General features: G+C 43.6%; 2 protein-coding genes across 3 annotated transcripts in view; both read right to left on the bottom strand.

The window, feature by feature from the left end:
* Positions 1-11,152, bottom strand: part of Pak (serine/threonine-protein kinase PAK 3-like protein) — a 41,443-nt gene extending 30,291 nt beyond the window's left edge. For both annotated transcript variants that reach the window (XM_050187172.3, XM_050187173.3), the window contains exons 1-2: positions 11,007-11,152; positions 1,320-1,434 (exon numbers count right to left, since the gene is read on the bottom strand). In XM_050187172.3, the coding sequence (XP_050043129.1) occupies positions 1,320-1,378 (59 nt within the window). In that variant the 5' untranslated portion in view covers positions 1,379-1,434; positions 11,007-11,152. The remainder of the gene's footprint in view (positions 1-1,319; positions 1,435-11,006) is intronic.
* Positions 11,153-14,464: 3,312 nt separating this feature from the next.
* Positions 14,465-24,996, bottom strand: part of LOC126540380 (uncharacterized) — a 35,863-nt gene continuing 25,331 nt past the window's right edge. Inside the window, exon 6 of the mRNA XM_050187180.3 lies at positions 14,465-14,560. Within this exon, the coding sequence (XP_050043137.1) occupies positions 14,547-14,560 (14 nt within the window). The 3' untranslated portion in view covers positions 14,465-14,546. The remainder of the gene's footprint in view (positions 14,561-24,996) is intronic.

Below are 24,996 nucleotides of genomic sequence, written 5' to 3'. Positions count from 1 at the left end.
TTACTAAATGGCTCTTCGTTCTTTTTGGAATTACGTTTTGTGCTGCTACCTCTAGTTGGTGTCTGCATGCAAGTAGAAACTTTGTAATAAGCAGCGTTGTAATATCAAATATGCTACACCTACTGCTGACAAAGTATCTGCTTCTTTCGAAAAAGCATCTCGAGTACCTTTGAACTCAATAAATGGTACTTGTTAACCTGGTCCCTTGAGGTTCTGTTTAACAAGATTCCACTGTAAATAAATACTAAATAACATGCACAAAATTGCAAACGGGCTCTCGAGTCCTTCAGGTAACACTAGCCCAGTGACCTAGAGCTTGACCAGGTTGATCAGTGGCAGAGACGAGGCAAAATAATGAAAACAAAATGTTTATTTATATCTCTACATAAAGAACGGTCAGCTCGACAAGCTGCTCGTAACTAAGAGCGATGGTGAAGGCTCTAAAGCTGTCGCTGGCAATGGGCACTGTCTTTTTATAGCTTCCCAGGAACTTTCTTGCCCAGGAGAGAGAGGGAATCATCACTGACCATGCTCGCAGCTTAACACAGCCGACTAGTCCAGGCAGGCAACGCGAGTCAGATGCAACATTGAGTCAGAGAGGACAGAAGGCTCTGCGCTGGGGCACAAATGCACACACGGATGGCAGTGCACACGGACAGCTTTGTGCTCACTAAAAGCACTGTGTTTTCTGCATTTTTAACCGTCCAAATTGTTGCTGTTGTCCAAACAACAGCTTGAAGAACTTGGCATCATTTCTAGCCATGTGACATGAATTTTCGTCAGAGACAAGCTATAACAAGTAAATAATAAAATGCAGCATAGAGACACTATTGGAATGGCGATAAATATGTACATGGCTTTGCCTAAACTTCAGCCTTCCAGCTTCAAATAACATTAGGGATCTGCAAATGGGCCATATTCAACAAAACATTGCATTTTACTAAATGCAACAATTGGCGATTATATATGTGTGCAGAGATTTAGTGCCTCTATGCAATAGGAAAATATGATTTCCTTGAAATTTAAAAAACTTAACAAGAAAATGTGAAGTCACAAGTCACAAAGATTATACAAAATCCTTCATTCCCTTGGTAGAACAATCACGTTGCCAGAGTTTCCGCTAGTAATTTTTGTAGCGAGCTCCATGGTGATTAAGACTCAAGCAAGCAATTGTGGCCAGGAAAGCCACCTGACATCACTACAGTGCGTGAAAACAAAATCTAATGGTGCTTCTGCTAGCCGCGCTCCTGTTCATGGCTGCAATGTGGTGCGGTTTCTATAAACAACCTCATCCTCAGAGAGGATACACGTGGCCTCACCTGGCGCTGGTGAGCCGAACAGGGGGTGCCGGCGGTTTGTCATCCATTTTGTCAGCCATCTTCCGCCACTGCTACTGACCCTGGGAGGGAGGCAGGGTCAGGCCACCAGCCGTTTCTGCAGGAAATGTGGACCATGCATTGGTATACACTCACATAAGCTGTTGCCACTTGATGGCGTGCAACTGTTCACCTTGAGTACAAGAGTCCATCCACCGCTACATGCAAGAGGAGTAAGAGGAGCATTGATGGAAATGGGGCAATGAAACAGATTTGCTGGGACATGAAGGAGTGCATTTCCCTTCAAGGTAAGGTGACCTCTGTCACCACCTCGATTCAAAGAAGAAGCCTAAAGTACAACATTTGTCAAATGTACACAGGTTAGTCCATGGATTCGCTTTTTATGTGGTTCAGCTGTGTGGCATGGTTATCGTGGGGCTCACGACAACCCAATCCACTGGATGTTAAGCACAATGGTTCTTTTCATTCACCAGGGCATCAGAACATCTGGCATACCACAGAAACTCCTGCAGTTAGCCCAGTGGTTATAGCCAATATACGTTGTTCAAAGACTGTACCTATCGACTTACCAATGATTATTGGCACAGAATGAACTGACCAAGCTACAAATGCACGGGCCACATTCTGGAACAACTGCTTTCACTAAAACTTCACATAAAAGAAGATGTAGCCATCTGCTAATCCTCCTCATGGCATTTCTCTCTCCGATAACTGTGTTGCACTACCATCAACGGACCTTGCGAATAACCCTAGGATACGTAACATGCATTGTGTCTTCCATCGCACTGATGGCACTTCAAAGTATGAAGTGGCTACCTTCTAATTTTGAGCGCATCTGGAGTGATGGCACTGCTACACAGTGGCAGCCTTTAAACTTCTGACAAAAACTTGACCATCAAGAACCAGGCAACTCCTGTGGCACTCAAGCAAGCATTAAGGCACCAACAATAACAACTCCTTTTTCTTCTGAGCCAGTAAAAGAATAGAATTCATCAGTGTTGACAACAGCTTGTCCTAACAGTTCAACCTTATTGTACTGCAAGCTTTGTACAACAAGGTTTAGTGCCAGCATGTATAAAGAAGGCTATCTCATACAAGAATAGTTAGGAGAACTGTTCTGACAAAAATTATTAGTGGGATGTGTAACAACTGTCCTGCTTTTCTATGTGCATCTGTGCCAAAGGTCCAGTCCAGTACGTCTTATCAAAAACAAGGATAGTGATATACATGAAGAGTTCATTGCCTTTTGGGTAAAACCCAACCATTCTAAACTTTTGCACCCCAAACGAGTTTTTTAAAATCTGGTCAAACCAGATTCCCTCCTGAAATTTGCCCCGTAATAAAGGATAATAATAAATGTAGGTGTGACAAAACTAATCAACACTGCCCACCTTATGTGAGCAAGTGGTCAAGATGCATCATATTATTTACATATGGATGTGGTATATGTCTCCTTTTCACTTAACACTAAAGAGAAAAAAAGCACTTGTGGCCTTCAGTGAACAAAACCTTATTGCTCTCTACATGAATAACCACAGTTACTGAGTTTAGATGAATACGACAGTGATGTATCGTATCACATTTCCCACACTACGTACATGTAAACAGCGGTAATGCGCTAGGAAGCGAACACAGTGATGACATTGCTCTGCATGAAGAACAGTAGATGTGATGTTAAGAAGGTGTTCGCCCAACTGTGTTACATTCAAGGTGTAGCAGATTTGGCTAGTTGTTACTTCATTAATTTTATTGCAAAGACCACATAGCAGGAACCAGTAATACAGGACCATAACAGACAAGGTCCAGGATAAAAAACAGATATGGTCAAAATGCATATGATAATGCATGTCAACAAGGGCTTGTAAGATAAGGAAAGCTTGGCCGAGTAGGTGATTCAATATTGACATGTCTGCACAGCGCAAAAGACGAGGAAAGAAGACAGAACACAACACAAGAAAAGCACCACATCTTTGTGGAGCATGCCCGTGTGCACTACTATTTGTGTTTCATTTCCCACGTTAAAAAAGTGCAGAGAACAAGGTAAAGAAGGGATTGCCAAACACCTCTCTAGTTGTTCATGCGGTTTCCTTTAAATGTATAAGTAATGCCTGCGAATGAGAATTTGTACGGATGATTTTATCACATGATTTGCGAGCAACTCGCTTTGTCACCGTGTTCCTGCGAGTGATTGCGCTGTTTTAATGAAACTTATGCCTCTGAAAGGAAACAACCAGCTATGTTAATAGTTTGTGAACGTTACCAAGAATATCCCAAAGTTTTAAAGATAACATTAGACTATTACCTACCAAATTTCTAAAAAAAAGAAATTAACTCGTAAACGAAACAGATTTTTTTCATAATCTGTGAAGCTGCAGCCTATTCTCGATGACAGAGTTTATTGTTGTCTGCCGTGTTTTTTCCTCACTTTGCATTGCAATGATTCATCAATTGATATGTCTTCCCTCACATTTGTGTGGCAGCCCTGTAAGACATTGATCTTCATATAATATATACATGTTTCATTCTGCATGAATTGTCTTCTGTTTTAGTTTTCGTATTAATTGAATTTTTGTACTGACTTTTGACGTTGTGTGCTATTGCATTGTATGAACAGTGCTTTCATTACGCTGATGCCTTTTTAGTCATTTTGAATAATACTTGTATTGCGTTTATGCAACCACAGTCCCTCCTTACCCAATGCCTTTTTAAAGGTCTGTAAGGTATTCCTAAATTAAAGAAAAAGAGGACATATTACTGTACTAATACTACATAGTGGCCCAAATCAATAATAAGTAAATAAGCAGCACTTTCTTCAGCTTCTTCAACCCTTTTTACCATCTTCAACTGCCTGTACACACGCAGGTTATAGGTGGTTCTTAAGAGTAGCTCTCCTTCAAAGGTAGAAACATTGTTCTGAGGGCACAATATTGATGTATGCATTGCTGCCATGTTGCAAGTCAACTTGGTGACATGTTATAAACCATGTCTCAATCAGCTTTTACAACTGTCTTTGGACATCCTCTAGCACCAGTAATCACATTGAACCTGTATGACTTTCGGAAATATCACTACAGCTTCCAAAGGCCACACTTATTTCAATTATTTTTAAAGCTCTTCTGTTGTTCCAGCACAACATCGAAATTCCGACGTCTGGCTTGCTGGAAAGTTATCTAATGTGTCAAATGGTGCAGCTATGGTGAAAAATAGTCAGAATCCAACGGGAGAATGGAAAATGTTTGTCATCTTCCGATATGTACACTAACTGAGTAGTACAAAAACAAGTAAAGAACTGAACCTTAAAATTCAGGTAGTAATGGGCAAGCACTCAGCAAAGTGAAGTGAACAGTGATTACATTCTTTCGAATCAAGCATACAACATACAGAACAGCATGTCGAAAACAGTCATTATCAATGGCTCACCCACCCCGTAAGCAAGCAATTTGGACGAGTTAGTTGCGATAATGCTACTCCTGTGGTTGTCGTCAGTGATTTCAATGTGGATGTGTCGGCACCGAAAAGGGAGTGGTGTACACGTTTCAGATTATGGAAATACCACTTGCGATGCCACAACAATCCGGCCCAACCAACCACCCAGCGGTGTAAGTCCATCGCTTTGACATTATCAAAGAATATGTCTGCGGTTGTGAGTATGCCGATCACTGTATAGCATAGCGACCATAAGGCCATTGTGACTTGTTTTTAAGTGACAATGAGTGATGCAATAAAGTCTTTACCACAAGTTTTCTTACCACAATGTTTACAGCTCCACTAGTCATTCACGCTCGCAAGGTGGAATGGCCTTGGATTTTTTTATAATAGTTTTCCCATAAGAAACAGCCTTTCTTACCATTATTATAAAGCAATAATCCTATGCTAGCATTCACAACACTAGCAAGTTTCTATTAAACTGTGCATTATGAATCATTTAAAATCATTTAATACCTCAAATGGAGCATTAGGAACAAATTAGCACTCCTGTGTGCTGCCTGTGTTGGTATACGAACTTGGATAGCATTTTAACGCCAGCAGACAACGACAAAAGGAAGACAGACATCACGATGCACTGACTTCAACAGTTCAACAGGTGAGGAAAATTCAGGCATTTAACAACATGCACTACCCCACCACTCTGGGTCAAAACTTCATACTGCTTTTTCAGAAAAGGCCATCTCTTCAAGCAGGTTGGCAGATGCAGCACTAACACACCTTTTACCGTTCCGCACGATAGCTGCTGCCTCTGTAATTTCACGCACGTCAGCACCTCTGCTGCTGGCAAGAATAACACAATTATTAAACAAAAGTGCAGGGCCACGCTCTTGACAATGAACGGACAGATGACCCTCCCAGTAATTCCTCACATTTAAACTATGTTCTCTTTTAAGCTTTCATTACGGCATCATCCCGCTTGTCCTATGCATTTAATACCACAAGACAATGGCAGTTCATACACTACAGCCTCTACGCATTCTATGAAACAATTTCGATGCAGCTTCGAACAACCAGGCACGGTTTTATTACGGCAAGTGTTTGTTAACCGCCACTCTTTGTTCAGCTTATCCCATGCAGAAAAATCTACTCCTGCCTTCCCCCAACTAGCTATCTTCTCAAGGTAGTGTGCCATCCTACAAAGGTAGGGCACAACCACAGTCTTTTGTTAACTGACCCCTGTTCATTTTCTGCATATTGATTGCCAGGTTTGCCTTTGCCAGTTTTTCTACTGGACTTCCTCGGGAAGCCCTCTACTACAATTACCTGCAAGCTCTTCGAATAGCCTGCTATGGGCAAACATTAAGACTGTTTCTCTAAGCTTGTATGAATCTTATGATGGCACAACTTTTTATGGCATTGCCAGACGCAAGTTGGCAATGCCCCTTTTAGCCAGTTTTGAATGAGCTGAATAATGTGGTAACAGGGGTCTATTGGCTCTAGGCTGATATACCCAACATGTGTGCTGGTCATATAAGTGAAGCCTTATACCTAAACACTGAAGTGAACCCTCAGCAGGCGATTCAACAGTGAGTGCTAAACAATGAATAGCTTCAGTAAAAACCTTTAAGAGATTATCCACCATAGAGTTTAAGTCCAGGTTAACAAGAACTAAAGGGTCATCGACATACCTGAAGACATTAAGAACGCTAAAACCAGTTAATTTCTCTGACAACTGTTTATCATGATGGGCTAAAGATATATCACCAAGTCCAAAACATGAGCCAATGCACACTTTCTTGCTTTTGAATAAAAATAGCATATTCCACTCTGTGAACGTAGAATTAAGATAAAAGAGGAGCAAATCTAAAGAGCCTTGAATGGATAAACCAGCTGAGTTCCGGAACACAACTGTGCCAATATCATCATTGCACTCTCCTAAGCAAGTTAGTAATTCCCCAAGCAGCAAGGAATAATGCAGGTTGCGGTATCTATATTTCTCTTTCGTCCTTGAATGCTGGCACTAAAATGTTATCCAAACAAATTAGCAGTTTGTTAACAAACTTGTAATTTTTTGGAGCATATGTTCATTATCAGAGTGAAGGTCTAAAAAACAGTCTAAAAGATAGTTTACAAAATTTGAGCACACTAGCAGCTGTATAACATTCGACACGAAACCGGCAATTTGCATCATCTGTGGCAATGACACAGAGAAAATGCAGTTTCTTTTTCATTGTTATATGAAACAATGTTGCAATGAGGCCTATTCGGATTTAATCTAAATGCTAGTCATTTAAACCAAACAATAGCTATTTTCAAATGCTGTGTCCAAAAATGTATGAAAGTCAATGATCACAGTTCAGTAAAAAAAAAAGACTGGCAGCCTGAGTGATGCAATTTGCTATACTACTTTATGTGAACTATCTGGCCGGGTTGAAAGTATTTACATTTTTTTTCTTTTCGGTTTCATGTTAGGTCCTGCACAATTGACGAAGTGAAGTATTCGAAAACCATTCAGGTGTGCAAATAGTGAGTGTTCAATTTGGGGACCAAATCATACAGGACATATTTGGTTTATTATTCTTAACTTTTGTGCAACCATGATAGCAAACAGCCCATTCCGATTCTTTTTTAATTTTTCAATTGTCTCAACAGGCTATGCTATGGACCTGTAACAGAAACTACTAATGGTTTATGGAGAAGGCAACAATGTGGTGGTGTTTTCTGATCAATAAAAAACTTCAATGAATGTGGCATTTCATAACTAACACAGAGCTGGAAGCCAGGTGCAGAAGCATGGGCAGGCAAAATACAAGTTTTTTGGGAGGTGACAAAACTATAGCAATAAACAGGCAGCCATTTCAAAAGAAGGCAAAATAAAAAGTGCAATGGCTTTAAGCACATATGAAAGCAAACTGAAAACTTTACCTGAATAATATTGCATGGTTCCAAAATTGTAATGAAATTTAAGTCCACAGCACATGACTTCACAAAACCACAACAAATGTGTTCCCCATTGTGCCAGGTGAACACCTGGTAGCACTACTAACCATGTCCACAGTCAAATGTTCATGTTCAACAGCGCCTCATATTGCATTCATTCCTTCAAAACAAAAATCTATCCCTGTGCACAGAATTAAGAACTTCCAGAGCAGTAGGAGAAGTGATAATGCCACAGCTGCCATTAATTCCATGAACAGCCACAAGAAATCTTACTCTGTAGCGTTCCCGAAGACGAGTCAGCGTGTTATCTGTGACATCCTGCCGAACAATCAACTAAGGCGCCACAGCTGACCTGTCCTCCACTATGCATCATTCCTCCTGTTTACAATGCAGCATTTCCAAGTGTTCTCAAGTGGAAAAAAACTGCGGAGCATGTTACATATTGGCCAGCAGGAGCTATTTACTAGCCGCACAAGACCACCATCTTTTCAGAATTCCGTTAAGTGTCTGTCGAGAAAGGACTATTGTGAATAATGACAGGAGATGCTATGAACAAAAGAAACCAAAAAAGCTTTCATCTTCACCCGTCCCCCCCTTTTTGTTATCATCTGTCTTTCCTGTGCTTGCTTTTTTGTTGTTGTTGTTGTTTACTTCATTATGTTGCTGGTGTATTCTGCTTCAAAGCACTAGACTACAGGTTCTTTTTTTTTATAGCCATAGGAGCTATACTTTGATGTAGAATGCATTATGTGCTAAAGTCTTAATCCATGGTAAAGAGCTCTGCATGGTCAAAGCAAACACAGAACTGCTTACTATGTCTAACTCTACGCACAGCTCTATAGACCATGTGCTGGTGGTGTGCCCTGCGTATGCACGCGAAAGACTGACACTGGCAGCTACCTTGAGGCATTTAGACAGCAGACCACTATCGGAGGACCTCCTGCTAGGCACACAGCCAGAGAGTTGGCAGACGATAGAGTCAATGCATGCTTTTTCACGCTTCTTAGGCAACACGGGCCTGGTCTTCCGCTTGTGATGGTAGCAATTAAGCAATGTGTTCTTTCATCTCATTTCTCCCACCATAATACCCCATTGTGAACCTCTTTCTGCTCCTCTTCCCCTTCCCTTGCACAGAGATCAGGAGAGATACTCCACTTTCCGGCCAACCTCACTGCCTTTTGCAGTCTATAATCTTCTTCTTCTATGCACAGCTGAAGTTGTAGTTAAAAAGAAGGGGGGAAAAAAAGGAAAACATGAGGGACCAACTATTATACTTTAAATGGCTTAATTATGAAAATGTCATTAAATATGTAGGTTGAAAATGCACACCAGCTGGTGCTTCAAAAAAAGAAAGAAACAAATGACAAGGATGGTAATAAAAACAGGCTATGCTATCTATACTGTCTTTAAATTAAGAGTTAGACATTGTGAATAAAACCGCTACAGACACAGGACGGAGAGAGACGACAACAAAGGGCGGTGTGTTGTCCTGCGTCTCCGTCTTGTGTCTGCGGCGAATTTATTCACAATGTCTCACCAACTGGCCTACAACTTTACGTTGCTAAAAGAGTTAGCTTTCTCCTTTTTCTTGGAATGTGTACATCTCCACACTTAGAGATGTAAATGCATTTGTCATCTACTGTTCTCCCAAAGTGAAGCTGGTCAGAATGTTGTGAATCAGGCGAACCAGTCTACCATTGATTTACACGAAATTTAGTACGATTGAATACACGAGTCATGTCATTCTTTCGAGAACAAAAATGTTTTTATGAAACTTGTTTGTTCTACACTGCAGGCAAGTTCAAAGGTAGTACACTCATTGCTGTGTCAACCTTACAAACACTCTTCGCAACAACAACGAAAAATTGTGTAGAAACACACTCCTACCCCACATAATTGCTCTAACTGTAGCTAAAGACCAGGGGTAAATGCATATTAACTGATGACAGATTGCAAGAAACTATTTATCAACCACTGCTCCTGCTGTTTGGTAGCGAAAACAGCGTGCAGTTCCCACCGGACAAGCCTGCTAAACAGTAATCAAAATTTCTGCGTTAACGACAGCTGTCGAAACGGTGTGCTGCAAAACTAGCATTGTAAACTATGCCATGCGTTAGTTAACTAACAAAACTTACTACGTGGCTCTTCTTAAGGATGTAGTAGATCATGGGCTGCTCAAGCTCGACAACGGATATCTGTGGCATCGAGACCCGACGCGGCTATGCGTAAACTTTTTACCGATTAGATTAAGCTGCGACTGTGATCAAGATATGCGGTCGAAGAATCCACGCCGGCCACTTTTTGCGTCCCTCACCATAAAGACAAAATTTTCTGTTCCACAGCAGTTTTGCAAAACGACTGGGACAGAAGCCAACGGATCGGTGTCAAGCAACGCAGAGCCGAGTGGCACGCCTGTAGGTAAAAGCGAGTGCGCTCGGGTAACAAAATTACAAAGAAACGCATCATTCCACACGATTGCCAGAACAGCGTTTTGTTCACGTTACAGGCACTTGCAGAAGCTGCTTTTTTTTTTTGCCAGCTTCGGAGTTTCGGCATCAGGCGCGAACACATCGTACGACAGTATACGGTAACCGCGAAGGCTATTGGCGGAGGTGGCGCGCGCACTCGCTGTGCGATAAATCGACGCTAGAGTCGAGGAGAAGCACACCTGTCCATGAGTTGGCCTCAAGATGCGGCAGCAATTCTAGCCGGAGGAATTGCGCGATAAGGGTTACATGATACGAAGACGCCTGTCCCGACATCGCCGCTCGCTAGAATAACGGCACCGTGGGGACACGGGAGACGACATGGAACACACACGGACAAGCGCGGTTTACGGTTTCCCCCGCTGGCGCACGCGCTGGCTCCCCGCGCAACTCTTCGGGAAGGGTCCAGCGGTTCAAGCGCGCGCAGAAGCCACTCGATCTCGAGCCGAGTTTCAGGCACTACGTGGGGGATCGCGAGCCCAGCTTCGCACGTCAATCAACTGCCACACATAGGAGAAGCAGCAAAGCTGCACATGGATCGTAGGCATCGCAGTAGCGATGCTGCTGGGGTCGCGTTTAAAGGCGCAAAGAGTTCCGATTCCATACATTCGATAAGATGTTGGAAGTGCAAACCCAGCAAACGTATCAGACATCGAAAGCTTTCGGTCTGCACGGCGTTGTGAGGCGGCAGCACCCGCCTTGCGAAGCGAAGCAAGCGAAGCGGTGGCGGAGCTGACGTCTTCCCGTGTGCTATACAGTACTGTTATCTCCAGTTCCAGCGACGCATACTGAGCAATGTGTCAAGGCGACTCACCTTCATCCTAACTTATCCACGCCTTAAGATCCAGGGCCATTCGTCGCCACTAGCATCTCCCACATTTCGCTGCCACCACCACCGCGACCAACCGCCACACGCACACACACGCACGCACACACGACCCGAAAGCGGGGAGAGAGAGAAAAAAATGCGCGAACTGACGGACGCTGCTCCAGGCTGTGACGTCACAAAATAGACCCACCTCCACCCCTCCTATGAGTCATCTCAGCCGAACAACAACAGCAAATACATGTCTGGCATCAAATCATTATATGAAATGAAATAATGCCAGAAAGAATATCACCATCTGCATTTTTTTATTCGCCGCCAATGCGCCTTAGGCTCTGCTGAGCAATAATTCTTTTACAGATACCAGTGAAGTCGGGCTACAAAAAATCAGCAGCTCTGCTATGTTACTGCTTGCCAAATAAAAAACGCTTATTTGCACTAAAAACGAGAAACATTTTACGCGCCAACTTGAGAATGTGATCGTGTCAATAGTAGTTACGGTTTTGATTACAGCAGACGATTGCGAAACAAATGGCTGCCGCGCCGGTTGCCAAGGTGACCGCTAAAGTACCGTTATCGCCAACGTTTTCCGTTTTTGTGCGCGCCCAAAAATGTCAGGATATGTCAGCGTTGTGACATACACGCGAACCGCTTTCATAAATTTGAGAACGCGTCGCGTGCCAGTTCTTTTAAACGTAAGGCGAGTACGCGTGCGCATTTTCAAACTTGTTTACAACTCCGCGATTACGTGCGGTGTGGAAAACCCTTGCCAAGATCACCGGGAAATAACCACTGCCACTGACTCAAGGTCGTGTTGGAAAAGCTCGCAGTGGATACGTGTATTATCTGCTGTTTTACAGGCAGTGGCAAAATATTAGATTTACGATGGGAGACGCAGACGTCTCACAGCATGACAGTTCATTTGGCGGCTGGGTCACAGTCACTAGCAGAGTTCCTGCGTACGCATGCAAACCCCCATTTGCGTCCGCCAGTTTAATACTCTCCCTTGACTGATAGGAGCTGCAAGGAGTAGCATAGTGTGAAGCCCTTCTCGCCTATACATACAATTGTGTTGTGCCCCACTGCCATGTCTCACAAGTTACCCAGCACCCGCCAATGTCGTGTTATGAAAGATTTTTATGCGGAATAATACGAGATTACTTATCGCACTTCGAGCCTCCATTTACTGTCCATAACCTTGCAGGTATTCAGCACACACCAGTAACTGGCACATGTTCTGTCAATACCTAGTAACACCTCGAAATCTCTTATTACAATGCTCCCACAAAAACTTGATAACCCTCAGCAGTGGAGGAAGAATACAGTGGCATTAAGAGGTTCCATAATGTCCCGAGGTGCCGGTGTTGTCTACAGCCAATACAACAAAGGGATGGTATAAACCATTTTGAACGCAGCCATTTGAATACTCGTAAAACTAATGCCACTTTCCTTCTCATGATCAGGGTAGCCTATGGGAAGGAAATTTACTGAATAATAAAAATCTGTTGGAGTGCATACGGCAGACATTGCCAGATCCTGACTGGAAGCTTACCTTTATCATTGAAAAGAAAGGTGTACAAGCAATGCATTCTACCAGTGATAACACATGGGGCACAAACTTGGAGGTTGACAAAGAAGCTTGAGAACAACTTAAGGACTGCACAAAAAGTGATGGAATGAAGAATGGGCCCGTATGGCTTAATTTTTGTCCAGCCTGGTTTTCGTAGCCAAGCCATCAAAAGTAATAATTGAATGTGCACAGAATGTAGGTGCCCGTGATTTGTGTGTGTGCACGATTTCATATATATGATCATTTTTGCATATACACATCTCATAGCATCACTACAAAATTATGTGAAGTGTCTGTCACACATCATCATTGTGCATAACCATTGTGTACAATGTATATACAGTCTCGATAAACGGAACTGCCACTTAAACGGAACACTATCCTCACGGTTGGTTGGTTTTGTATTCATGCAATGCTCTCTGCAATGTCTCTCAGTAAATGGAACTCCAGATAAACAGAACAAATTTCCCTGGTCCCTTGAAGTTCTGTTTAAAGAGAGTCCACTGTATTGAACATCATTTTATATATGTGACAATTAGTTTATGTGTAACCGTGCGTTTCTGTGGCTCTACGTGGTTATAAGTTGGTGAGCAAGGACTCGAACACTACTATAAGAATTTGCTGTTTATACAATGCTTCGGACTTTGCATATGTTACCATCTTGGTTCAATTGTGCTGCGATTGCGACTCAGTGTTCATATCGTCTCTTGTTGAAATAAACTTCTTCTAAAAGGCGTAACATTTTGAGACAGGAAACAAAGGTGTGGATCAGAGGGCAAACGGGGATAGCCGATATTCTAATTGACATTAAGAGAAAAAAATGAGCTGGGCAGGCCATGTAATGCGTAGACTAGATAACCGGTGGACCATTAGAGTTACAGAGTGGGTGCCAAGAGAAGTGCAGTTCGAGGACAGAAAACTAGGTGGCGTGATGAAATAAGGAAATTCGCAGGTGCATGTTGGGATCAATTGGCCCAAGACAGGGGTAATTGGAGATTGCAGGGAGAGGCGTTCATCCTGGAGTGGACATAAAGTAGGCGGATGATGATGATGATATTACTTTCAAACACTCTCATTGCAATGTCGTCGGTGCTTCTAGGCTCAAATGATGCACACAAACTCTACACCATCAACGTGACATACATTGTCTATTGAGGTGCACGGTACCAGTGGAGACGCAGCTGTTGACTGCACCCTGCACTTGCATTGCTCGAGGCTGGAAGACAGCCAGTGACGGCTGTGACACGTGAAGTATGCAGCAGTAAATGTCCTGAAAGAGAACATGTATACATGTGCCAGCGAGTCACCTCGTCCAAATAGCCCTCTCCTTTCTTTTGTATCCATGTTTCCACCTTTGCTTTCCTCAGAACTGGTACCCCTTACCTGCAGAAGCTTTTTGTGCTTCACAAACGATTCATAGGTCTGCGAAGGAATCGAGTATCAATCTCTCCATTATTCAGCCTTTCCCGGTACACCTTGGCAGTGGCAAGCATCTACACACAAGGAGATGGAGGGAGTTAACGAGGAGGTACTTTAAGCACAATTAAGGTGCTCAAAGTGAACCTCTCCCAATGCCCTTTTCAAACAACTCATTTGCACAGCAAGCTGTCTTCATTCCCACACTTGGGACATTTTGACTGTTCGCATGTGTGAAATGTACTCATAGTTGCTGAACAACTAGGTAGATCTGTTTATGCTGGTGGCATTTGTAAGGGAACTATCTGCAAGAGCATGGTGCATTACGCATTTCTTTCTTCCGCAAAATGCATTCCTCCATCCTTGAATTTTCACTGAAAGTGCGTTCCTGACCACCAGGTAAAAGAGAGTACACAGGCACAGCATTAGCAGCAACAAAGAGGCAGGAGAATATGCCAAGTACAAATATTCAATATATACTTTATTCTTATATATGGTGAGTTCGTTGACTTGTCCAATGTCGTGGCCTATGGTGCAAGTGATTACATCCTTCGTCCTGCATCAAGACAAAAAAAAAAAATGTTTCCACAATCCCGCTAAACAGCGTGCATTCACATAAACAATTATGCAGATCCCACGTGATGTGGGAATCGCTGTTTAGAATTCTTGCATTTTATGTGCCCAAACCACGATTTCATTATGAGGCACGCCGTTGTGGGGGATTCTGGATTGATTTTGACCACCAAGAGATCTTTAACGTGCCCTCAACGCACGGGACTCGAGCGTTTTTGCATTTCGCCCCCATCAAAATGCGGCCACAGCGGCCAGGATTTAATCCAGCGACCTAGTGCTTAGCAGCGCAACACCATAGCCGCTAAGCCACCGCGGCATGTAGGAATCAGTGTTACAGGGAGCATGTTGCAGCTAGCTGGCTATCCAGCATTGTTTGGATTTCTGCAAAACTTTACCAGATAGAGCGATGTGAGCATGTGTGTGACGACTCCAGCAAGACGACACATAATAGTGGCCGCATGATGGTCAATTTTTTTGTACTCTGATGAAGAAACAGTAAAACCTGTTCCATTACAATGTTGACCGGTCTCGAAAGCAGCGTAATGTTGGGCAGGGTTTACGTAGCGTTGGCTGCCACGAGGAAAGGACTGGGAAAAACTGGCATGCTCTCACATTTATAAGCAACTTGTTGTTATGTTACGTCACAAATGTGAGAGACCTGGCCAAATGAAAAGTAAAGCGCACACATGCTCTTGCTTGTGCTATGCGATGCCATACGTGCACCAATCATTTCAAAAGGTTGCTGTTGGCACAAAAGAAATATGCATGCGATTGTGGCTCTTGTGCTGGGAGACTGAGGTTAAATCTCCCCATCAATCAGTTAAATTTTGTTGTTTAAGAGGCCCAAAACAATGAGAGATGGACAAAAACCTGCCTCCCTACCACAAAGTGCCTGGTATGAGACAAAGAATGTGCCCCATTAAATGGGCCCTGCGACCATTTTATACCTGCATCACAACACATTCCTTGTGTGATCCCAGAGAAAATGCAAAAAGAATGATGAAAACTGACGTGCCAAAACAAAAGTTATTCAACTTGAAAATTGAAAAAAATCAAAGCCCCTTTCTTAAAAAACGATGGTTTAACACGAAGCTTTCTCCCAATGTAAATTGAATCAAAGTCCAAAGCCAATGACCATGCAACGAACCCAAGAAATGCTAAGCGACCCAATGCTATGCATATGTGATTTGATTGCTTGTTTAGGGTTGCATTTTTTGAACGTTGAAGTTGAATAAGGACATTTCGTTAAGTTGCGTAAGCCTTTATTTTAGGTCATGGAGCCGTTGATTACACGTACACAAACTTCCATGGACGACTCTACAATTGCACACTATTGCCTTGTGATCGCTGCGGTAGACGGTCAGAGGCGTGACGCAATGCAATGCATTGCGCGATGCAAGATGCTATGCAGTGAAGATATATACAGTTTGCCCGAGTAGTGTGGTATTCAACCATTTTTCTTTGAGAAAGAGGCTTTGATATTCTTTTTTCCAGATCCTAAGACAAGCCCATGTTCACACGCACTTGCTGTCTCCATAAGCAGGGAAGCTCAATTAATCGTGACAGGGGTGGTGTCACAGCTACAAGATGCAACTTGGGCTTTCAGTGAACTTTGAGCGCATGCCCTACTCTTGCTGAGCTCGTCGCTTCGTGCCATCAGGCACCGGCCAGCCGGCCAGTCGGCACTGGTGCAGTATTGCAAGTGTAAACTGTAGTGTTCTAAGCACATGTGCAAGTTGGCTTTCCTGCAGTGTTTTCGGCTCACAGACGAATCAGCGCTCACAGACGAATCAGCGAATTGCTCACAGACGAATCAGCGAGACATAGAAAGCTTCGCTTTAATAAAATCAGACAACAGAAGGAAGCATACCCTTTCACATTTCACTCACCGAGAGAGGACTTACACCGCTTCCAAGTGAAATACAACTTGCATCCCCCAGTACCGGAAACTTTCTTTCCATTGTGGCCTTCCCACCACAAGCCACACTAGTCGTGCTATTTGACAGCATATAATAATATTACAATAATCCCATACGCCACACAACAAAAGTTGACAGTCACTTTAGCATACGCTACAGAGGATGAAAGTGAAAGCCTGCTCATGAGACGTTCATTGCATTACTTGACATTTTCATTTTAATGCGTTGTTACTTCCTATTACTTGTTCTTTCCCACCAAAGGTCATGTGTTCGAGTGCCTTAATTAACTTTGCCCTAATTAACACCAAAGGCTGTGGGTTACTCTCACCAAAGGTTGTGGGTTAGAGTGCCATAACTCTATCTTAATTAACCATGTCTTAATTGACTTTGACTTGACACCAAAGGTCGTGGGTTCAACTCTCACCAGAGAATGAGGGTGCAACTCCCACCAAAGTTCCTGGGTTCGAGCTCTTTAATTAACTCCATCAAGTTAACCCTGCCTTAATTAACTTTGTCTTAACCCTTTAAAATTCAGAACTTTTACCCACTTTCTGGTCGTTCTGGTTCGAAACTATTTCTGCTTCTTCAGTGTTTTTCCTCCAGCTTTCTTCCTTGATATTTCTTTTGTGGACGCATTGTGGGGTGAACTTAGCTTTGTGACTTGATGCTTGTCCCACAAGGCAAGCACCATGTACGAGTTCCCTTTGCGATAAGCCACCACTTCACCTTTTTTCAGCTTCTTCTTGAGCTGCTGGGGCATTTGCTCTTGATTTGTCATCACAGTCTCCATCCGCAATACACTCTGCGAAAGTAGCTCTTTCACAATCATTGGGGACATGTGAAATCTGTCCATATACAGATTATAGCCACTGCCTGGCACAGCTTGCTGCACTTTCTCCAGCAGGTGGAGCACAATCCTGCATGTGAAAGGAAGCTAAGGACTGCACAGGCTATCATTGTGCTGCCATAGTATGGCTCAAAGGCAGAAATGCACCCTGTTTGGCAGTCATCAAGTGCATAAATGTGCATGCCCCATTTTGCTGGCTTCTGAGGATTACAGCTCTTGAATGAGACTCGACCCTTGAAGATGACAGTGCTCTCATCTAAGCACATCTGGAGGCCGGCATTGATATGCTTTCTGCATTTTCCATCTATGTAGGTCACAACATCCCTGACCTTGCTTCCACAAGTTGGTCGACCTGAAGAGGCACCTGGGCTTGGTGCAACGTGCAGCATGCAAAAAATTTGAAGAAATCTCTTTCATTAGGAAACGTTCAGGAAAAAAGGCCTCTTCTTGAGGAGGTCATTGCTGAAGTATTCCTTCAATTCTGGCTTGCAATTCAAGGCCATGTTGATAATTACACCTAGGAAAGCTTTAGATTCTTCCAAGAACACATATTCCCAGCCCTTCCAAATCAAGTACTTCGAAAGAACGCCAGCACTCGAGATTTTTCCATGCGTGTAGCGGTTCATTTCAGGCTCTATTTCCTCAATCAGCTGGTCTGTGAAGAACAGCTGAAATTAGTCCAACTTGCAGTTTATAGATTGGAAGAGCTTATTTCGGATCCTGGGTTCGTGACATAAACGGAAGAGGGGCAAAGTCAGGAAAAGTTATCCAAGTACACCTGCCGGTCTGCTCTACGTGGTTCTGTGTTGCTGTTCTTGTTGCCACTTTCTCCAATGTCGTCGCCTTCTTTGTCGCTGGCTTCTATAGAATCACTTTCTTTTTTATCAAATGGAGGCACATAGTTCTCTTCCTCACTAAAATCGTCGTCGCTTTTGCTAAAAGCTTTGCAATGATCGCCGTAGAACGCACTAGGCGTAGAATCTCCGCTATGCAACACTCGAACAATCCAGGCTTTCAGCTGCGTAAGCTGCACCATCAAGCGTAAAAAAATGACAAGCTCAAATCAAAGAAGTTTACTGACTTTTCTAAGAGATGCCACATCATGCATAACTATAGAAAACATGTGCAATTCAACCGCAAGAAAGCGTGTCAGGCAGTGCCCAACAGCGCACCACTGTGGCCATGTTGTATTATCCGGCCCGACAAACTGCGAAGGGTTAGGAGGAAGCTTTAGCTCGGGTGCTCCTATCTAAATACATGTAAAGGGAGAATTCTTTTTTCTCGGCAACCACAGCACTAAATTTGACGATGTTTGTTGCATTTAAAAGAAAAACGTAAGATCTAGTGACTGTTGGCTTCGAATTTTTTTTTTACGTCATCAATGTTTCACTAAAAATTGGCAAAAATTGCAAATTCTAAGAAAACGAAACTATCAAGTTTACAACTCTATAACTCAGCCATGAAAGATGATATCACAATACTGTAAATTGCATCTAACAGTACACCTAAAGTGGACAAAATTGATATGTTATACATGGATCTCAAAAAGTTTAGTAATATGAAAATACAGCTTTTGCAGAACCCTTGTACACAACGTAACAAATTCATGCAAGATATAAATTGGCATATCGAATCTATCTGCTTTGATTTATCTAATGGATGTCATATACAGAACCGCGATATCTGTTCTTGATGCAGAGCTATTAATTTGTAAACTTCGTGCTTTTAGTTTTTTGAACTTTCAAATTTTTGAAAATTCTTGACAAAATTCAGGCCCTAAATCGAAATTCCACTACGAACAGCCACTAGAATTTAACTTTCTCAAATGTAACAAATTTTGTTAAAATCTCAGAAAAGCATTTCTGCGTTTTACATGTATTTGAATAGGCCACGTTGTAGTTGGGCCCGAGCTAAATCTTCCTCTTAACACCATAGATAGTGCGTTCAACTCTCGTCCTTCCCAATGTCAACTGGAATCCAACTTGGAGATATGGCTGGTTTGCCCATAACTCCATGTTGTGCCACGGGTTCGAGTGCCTTAATCAACTTCGCCTTAAGGGGGGACGCGGGGATCAACTATGGAAAAACGACCCAAAAATCACTTTTTAGAAAGTTGCAGATTCCGAATCTCTGACCCCTTTTCTATAAGTTTTCCAAGTATTTCCGCTGAAAACGACTGCTAAGTACCATAAATAAATATATACACCAGGCAATACAGCGAAAATTTCGTGAAAATCGGTGGAAAAGTCGCGGTTTTCGAGCGCCCCTAGCTCCGGAACGGCAGTACGCGGCGCGGCCATGCTGGTACCGTTGAAAAGCGCGCCTCTTCGCCTTTTGACGCCCCTCTTTCATTTCCTGAGAGAGAGAAGAGCAAGCATAAAAACATAAAAAGTCTGAAGGTCGCGGAGCTGCTTGTTACGGCCGCCGATTGGCTTGCTCCGTCACGTGCGTTCTATGAGCCGCCCCATTGGCCGGGTCTGGAAGCGAGCTGCTGCGGCGTCTGCTTCTCCCGTTTCTTCGCGCGCTGGCTGCTGCGCCTTTGTTTACGTGTTAGATATTCGAGGTACACCGCCGCTTCATCGCTTTATTCCGATTTGAGTTTTCTATTTCATTTTGTGGTTTCGAACATGACTGGGCGGACGTGGACGACGAAATACGCGACCAAGCACCGCTTCGGCAGCCGCAAGCGCAAGCCGCCGAACATCCGAACGATAAGTAGTCCTAGCAGAGATGTGTCCGCGCGCTAGCTTGCAAGAGAGACTGTCGACGCATTGCCGGGCAGTTCGCAGGCTGTTGCAGCCTTGAGCTCCAATGGTGATGATACCGAACTAATAACGGCCGTTTCCGATGCTTCCGGGCCTGCGACGTCCCGTAAATACTCCGCGACGTACCCCGATTGTGCCACCGCCGTCACCGAGATGAACGACTAAAGTGCGGTCCAAGCGCGTGCGTCTGCCGGCCGTGAAAACGAACCGTGCATCAGCAACGGTCGCACCATACAGTCGCATCTTGAGTCACAATTCATCTTGTCGGAGGTGTTGAACATGACCGCCGCCACTGTCCGCGCGTCACTTGGTTCTGTGCCGGCAACCGAACGGAAGATAGGGTTTACGGCGGGAGGAGCATGCTCGGTGGTGACGGACTCAAGCGAGTCGAGCGGCTGAGAAAGATGCCTTGAGCAAGAAGAGGGCACAAAAAGCACATGAAAGCAAGCATAAAAGATCCAAGAAGCCAAGAGATCAACCTGACACCTGCACCTACAAGGCCGGTGGTTTCTACTCGAATAAACATGGCTCAAAACTTCGAACACCTTTTTCTCAAAACTTTTTTCTACCACCAAGGTCAACTTGCAAAGTCAATATCTCAGCCGCTGTTATGAATATTTTTACACCGTTTGTTTTGTTACACTCATTGTGCACCACTGCACACAGTGACATGTTTTGTTTTCAAAATAGTAGCTTCAATAATTTGTTATCTTTTGTTTTCACAGTCGAGATTTTCATGCAACTGAAGTAGCTACCAAGGAATGAGAATATAAAAAATCTGCTAGGCTAAAAAAATTACAGGAATGTCACTGTGTGGAGGATACATATAGGAGTGCTATCAATGTTTGCTTGAACTCCTACCATCAATATACAGGTGTGCAGGCATTTTGCAAAAATGAAAGCAGAAAAATTTTGTAAACAAAAAAGTACTTCAGATATTGCAGCCATATTTTCACAGTTTTGTTTATGTGATGTTATTAACACCTGTGCAAAATTTCATCAAAATCGGCTGGTAAATAAAAAAGTTTGCTTTCATCCCCATGTCCCCCCTTAATTAACATCAAAGGTCGTGGGTTCGGCTCCCACCAAAGGTAGTGGGTTCAACTCTCAACCTTCACAACATCAATTGGAAGCCAACTTGGAGATGTGGCTGGTTCACCCATACCTACAAGTGGGTTCGACTCCTACCAAAGGTTGCGGGTACAAGTGCCTTAATCAACCCTACCTTAATTAACACCACAGGTCGTGGGCCCGACTCTCACCAAAGGTTGTGGTTTCAAGTGCCTTAATGAACTCTAGCTTAACGAACTGTACCTTAATTAACTTTGCCGTAATTAATACCAAAGGTCGTGCGTTTGACTTCCACCAAATTACGAGGGTTCGACTCCCAATTTTAGTGCCATTGAATTTTAGTGCCATAACGCCGAACAGTCAATTGTCGTCTCATGAACTGTCTAAGGCTTTAGCCTTAATGAAGGTTTCTCATATTTAACAAAGCTGTGTTGGTTACATCTAGTCATGGAAAAGTTCAGTTCTCGCTATGAGTCTACATGCAATTGCGCCTTGCTGGATATGGTGGCACCGTCTAGTTAAGGCACCTGCAAACACATCCTCTCATGCACAGGAAATTTTATAAATAGCCATCGAATGTTTATCAAAAATATAAGGACTGAGCTTTACACACTGGTTATACTACGACGTACAGAAGATGTGATGTGCCACTTTCATATATATGCAAACGCAACTACTAAAACTGCAACAAGCTTTTGTTCATTTAAGGTCAGCAGGCACTAAACAGTTAAACCTCAATACCTCGATATAACGAACTTCAATATAACAAAATTTCCTATATAACAAAGTATTTAACTTTTCATAACCTCTTGTCCTTAGAACAACATCTGATCAGAACCTCAATATAACAAAGTGTTTGTATGCAATTTAAAAATGACAAAATTTCAGTTCCGCAGCAAAGGAATGCTGAGACAATAAATGGAAACTTCTGCGAAAGCAGGTGGTCAAATGACTGAATTACAAGCAGCTGCTTGCAAACGCACCTCTCAAATAACACCGGACACGACAAGAGCGACCACCAAAGTGAAGCCGCATCATGTTCCGTATAAAGTCCAAGTGCGATAACATCCTATCGCGCCCTGCGCACTTTGTGCTCTGGGTGCGAGTGAAAATGCGCAAGGGTAAGAAAGGTGGTGGCTTCAGGCACAAATGCCACCTCCAAGTGTGATCAAATGGAAAAAGAGGGAGGGGAACGTGCTCACAGTAACGCAATCAAGTGTATGAGAGAGGTGAGGCAGGGGGAGGCAGTTGGCAGGCGTCGCGATTTCTGGAACACGTCTCGGCCGTGGCTGCACATAACTGTAAGTGCGGCTGAGCGCGTATGCAGCCATGCACTCTGCTTTAGAGGTAATCTGCCGCATGTGCAAAGAGTCGGCATGCCAAGACGGCATAGCACCATGTAATCTGTATAGCCAGTATCGAAGGTTGCATAATCTCGAGTTTTGTTGACCCGTTGGAGCGTGAGGCAGACGAAGCATTTGCTCCCCGCTGCTGCCGCTTTTCATGATAGCGTCGTCCCAGTGCCAGCGACACTGTCAGCCACGAGAGCGGAGCGCATGTGATAGCATGGCTGGCTTCGCTTAATTCGTACCGCCTACGTGAAGATATTGTCGACGTGGCATGAAACCCTATCATTCGTCGCTGGCTCCCAAATTTATCAAAATAAATTATTTTCTCGATCAAATTTGCTTTCTTCGACTGCCCAATAATTCGGAAAATCCTGTGGCCCCCCTTTCAGTATAAGAAAAACTTATCAGCGACAGTACTTATTTGCATAAAAGGGCGAATTTCAATACAACAAAACTTCGATATAATAAAGCAAATTGCCAATTTTACCTACTTTGTTATATCGGGGTTTAACTGTATACCGTATTTACTCGCGTAATCCTCGCACTTTTTTTCCCTGAAAATCAACGCGAAGTTTGGGGGTGCGATAATTATGCGGGGAAAATTTTCAAGCAAATGTTTCGGAGTGTTAAATGCAAAGATGAATGGGCGCAAGATCAGGATTGTCAGGTCCGCAATTGTAAATATAACGAAAACATTACTTTCAAGCGTAACTTACCTTCGTTATGAAAGTACAGGGTGAACGTAAGCTCAAGCTGCTAAAGCACTTTATTTGCCGCGCGCAACCTCCCCGTCACTACTCGCGCTGCAGGCAATTGTACTGTTCATCAGAGTCCGTGTCGACACTGGAATCGATGGTTTCTTCATCTTCCGATGCTTCTTCGTTGTACCACACCAGGTGGTCCTCGGTCGCATCCAGGGTGTTCGAAATTCCTGTTTTCTTGAAGCTTCTGGCCACCATGTTTACATCAATCATCCCCCATGCCTCTGATACCCAGCTCCACAGCAGCTCCACGGACGGTCTTTTGATCTTGCCGCCCGGCGTCGGAGCATGTTCACCTTCGGCCATCCATTCTGTACAGCACGCCCATCCACTCGTCGAGCCTTGATATATTCCAGTAAAGAGGATTCGACGGCAGGAAATTTCCCAGTCTTCGGTCCATGGAAGGCCCGACGCGTCTTACCAGTCTTGAGTTCGTTGTGCTGCCGTCTCCAATACCGGACGCAAAACTTGTTGACGCCGAAGTGTCTGCTGGCGACGCTGTTGCCATGTTCCAACGCATACTCAATAGCTTTTAGCTTAAAAGCAGCTGTGTAGCTTGCATAGCGTCCCATGGCAAAGTGGCACAAAGAGCACGGTGCAACACGCGAACAAGGCAAACGAGGCCTATGAGACACCGGAGAGCTGGAGACACCTTCGCAAAATGGCATAGCGGTGGTGAGTGGATGAGCGGTGGCAGCGGATGATAGCACAGTACCGCCGCCTAGTAGCACGCGCGCCCAACCATGGCGATCGCTAAGACAAGCAGACGGCTTGCGGCAGTAATTTTGGGGGTGCGATGATTATGCGGGGAAAAAATTTTTTCAAATTTTTGATAGCCAATGTGGGGGGTGCGAACATTACGCAAGTGCGAGCATTATGCGAGTAAATACGGATATTTCTCAGTTTTCACTTGAGCATCAAAGAAGCGCAGACACCGAACTCTCCAGTGATAATTTTTTACTCTTGTGTCATACACAACATCTAGGGGACCCTAACGGCAGCCAGCATATGCGCGATCGTCTCCCCAGTAATTCAATGCAAAACGATTTCCATCGCAGAATTACGGATTTCAACATTCTTGCCAGTAGGAGCGGATATACTTTGAGGGACAATGTCACTCAAGTACCCGATGTCACAGAGTTCATGTGAACCGGCACAGCGTTTCCTGCTACAACCTCACCTGTCGTCAGCTCAATTTCACAGGCGCACCCATGTTCACATGTACTCACGTGGCAGAACCACCCTTGCGTCTCCCAGCAGTGTTTCAGCAAACACACCTGCAGCCACTTTCAAAATTCATCGCCACCAGTGTCTTTAGGGTCACACTATTTTCCTCAACAATGACATTTTCATTAAGCCTATCGTAACAAGTCTGGAGAAGAGAGCCATGTTTAATTTAGAGACATTAAAATTGAAATAAATTACCTTTTAGTCATCTGCTGTCAGTCATACTTCACGAAAGCTTTCCTTGTAAGCATGCAAAGCTTATGCTATAGTCAACTTAGCCTATAAATTTGGTGTCTACATTCCTTTTAGCGAAAAGAAAGCATATATAATATTATTACTATATGATTAATATTGTTACGGAAGGATAAAAAAAGAGAAAGGAAGACGAAGATCGGAGAGGCTGGCTGCTGCGTCTTGTTGCTGGTCGGCCATCTTAACCACATTGACTCTGCTTGTATATATATTGTAAGTACAGTCTGT

The sequence above is a fragment of the Dermacentor andersoni genome, chromosome 2, assembly GCF_023375885.2.
Source record: "Dermacentor andersoni chromosome 2, qqDerAnde1_hic_scaffold, whole genome shotgun sequence".
Classification (NCBI taxonomy): domain Eukaryota; kingdom Metazoa; phylum Arthropoda; class Arachnida; order Ixodida; family Ixodidae; genus Dermacentor; species Dermacentor andersoni.
Note: the sequence above shows the minus strand (reverse complement) of the source record. Positions and strands in the feature narration are given on the sequence as shown.